General features: G+C 69.6%; 1 protein-coding gene across 1 annotated transcript in view; it reads left to right on the top strand.

Annotated features, from left to right (window-relative positions):
* The window catches only part of FES (FES proto-oncogene, tyrosine kinase), a 9,590-nt gene that overhangs the window by 841 nt on the left and 7,058 nt on the right, over nt 1-1,691 (top strand). Inside the window, exons 2-4 of the mRNA XM_019472381.1 lie at nt 641-892; nt 990-1,163; nt 1,237-1,333. Of these exons, the coding sequence (XP_019327926.1) occupies nt 668-892; nt 990-1,163; nt 1,237-1,333 (496 nt within the window). The 5' untranslated portion in view covers nt 641-667. The remainder of the gene's footprint in view (nt 1-640; nt 893-989; nt 1,164-1,236; nt 1,334-1,691) is intronic.

The raw sequence follows: 1,691 nt of genomic DNA on the forward strand, positions 1-1,691 counted from the left end.
CCCTTCCCACGGGGCAGGGCGGGCTGGGACCACAGCTGGGACCAGTTCGGCTCCAAATGGCCATGCTGGAGTCCCAGGTACTGGGACACATCCAGGCTTGGCACCTTCCCCCGGAGCTCGGTGCCTTGGCCCCCTCCTGCCGGCTCCCCACCCATGCCCTGGCCCCCAGGAGCTCCCCTGTCCCGGCATGCCTGGCTGCCCCCGCTGCGGGCACAGGGGTGACTGTCCTGACAGGCAGGACAGGGCTGGAGCTGCCAGACCGTGTGGGACCAGTGCCCCAGCCAGGGCAGGGGGCACGGCTGTGCTGCCCTCTGGGAGCAGCCCTGCATGCACGGCAGAGGTGACACTGCTGTTTTTGACCCCACACTTCCCCCTCCCCAGCACTGTCCCTGCGGGCTCCAGCTGCCGCAGGGCTTGGGGTGCGCTCAGCCCTCCCACCTGCTTTGAATGTGCTTTGCAAGGCAGATTGTGTGGGGCAGGGAGGACTCTGCTCCCCGCCTCTGCCCAGCCCGGGCACCGTGTCCCGGTGACGGGGTGGTGGGGTGGGAAGGTGTGAGATGCAAAGGGCCCCAGCCACCAGCAAGGGCGGTGCAGGGCACGGGGCGGCAGCTGCGTCTCAGGCTCTCCCGCCGCTCCGCAGCCTCCTCCTGCCTGGGACGGTGGTGCCATGGGCTTCGGGCCGGAGCTGTGGTGCCCGCAGGGGCACAGTGCGCTGCTGCGGCTGCAGGACAGCGAGCTGCGCCTCCTGGAGCTGATGAAGAAGTGGATGTCGCAGCGTGCCAAGAGCGACCGGGAGTACGCGGGGATGCTGCACCACATGTTCTCCCAGCTGGAGAAGCAGGAGGCCCCCGGGCAGCTCCGTGCCGGCGACCACAGCAGCCAGATCGGGGAGGTAGGGATGCCCCAGTGTGGGAGCACGCTCCGCAGAGCCCGGTGCGGTGCCGGAGGGTGGCCATCCCTGTGCCGTCCCTGATGCCTTGTCCCCGCAGTCCTGGTGGGTGCTGGCAAGCCAGACGGAGACACTGAGCCAGATCCTGCGGCAGCACGCGGAGGAGCTGGCAGCAGGGCCGCTGGCCAAGCTGAGCCTGCTCATCCGCGACAAGCAGCAGCTCCGCAAGGCCTTCAGCGAGCAGTGGCAGCAGCTCAGCCAGGAGTACACCCGGGTATGCGGGTCCCAGCGGGGGGAGCAGGGGGCCTGGCCCGGCCCCACTCCCCTGATGGCATCTCCCTCTCCAGACCACACAGCAGGAGATGGAGAAGCTGAAGGCGCAGTACCGCAGCCTGGCACGTGACAGTGCCCAGGCCAAGCGCAAGTACCAGGAGGCCAGCAAAGGTGCCTGCCAGCCTGGCCCCCACCTCATCCTCATCCCGCTGTGTCCCCTCCCGGCTTGCCTCAGTCCCCAGCAGGTCAGGGGTGGCCGGAGCACCCTGCGCCCTGTGGGACCCGCTGCGCAGCCTGGGCCGGGCAGGGGCTCCAGGGGTGGCAGTGCGGGGAGAGCCCAACCTGGCCCCCGGGCAGCCGGGCAAATGTCCCGTGGGTTATGGGCCTTGGGACAACAAATGTCCCGGGTTATGGGCCTTGGGACACTGCGCTGCGGATTGGGAGCGTCCCTGTGCACAGGGAGGTGTGACCACCCTGGCCCCAGCCCAGCCCCCCCTGCCTGCCCTGGGACACCCCTCCCAGCCCCATC

Source organism: Aptenodytes forsteri, unplaced genomic scaffold (assembly GCF_000699145.1).
Source record: "Aptenodytes forsteri isolate BGI_AS27 unplaced genomic scaffold, ASM69914v1 Scaffold83, whole genome shotgun sequence".
Lineage (NCBI taxonomy): Eukaryota > Metazoa > Chordata > Aves > Sphenisciformes > Spheniscidae > Aptenodytes > Aptenodytes forsteri.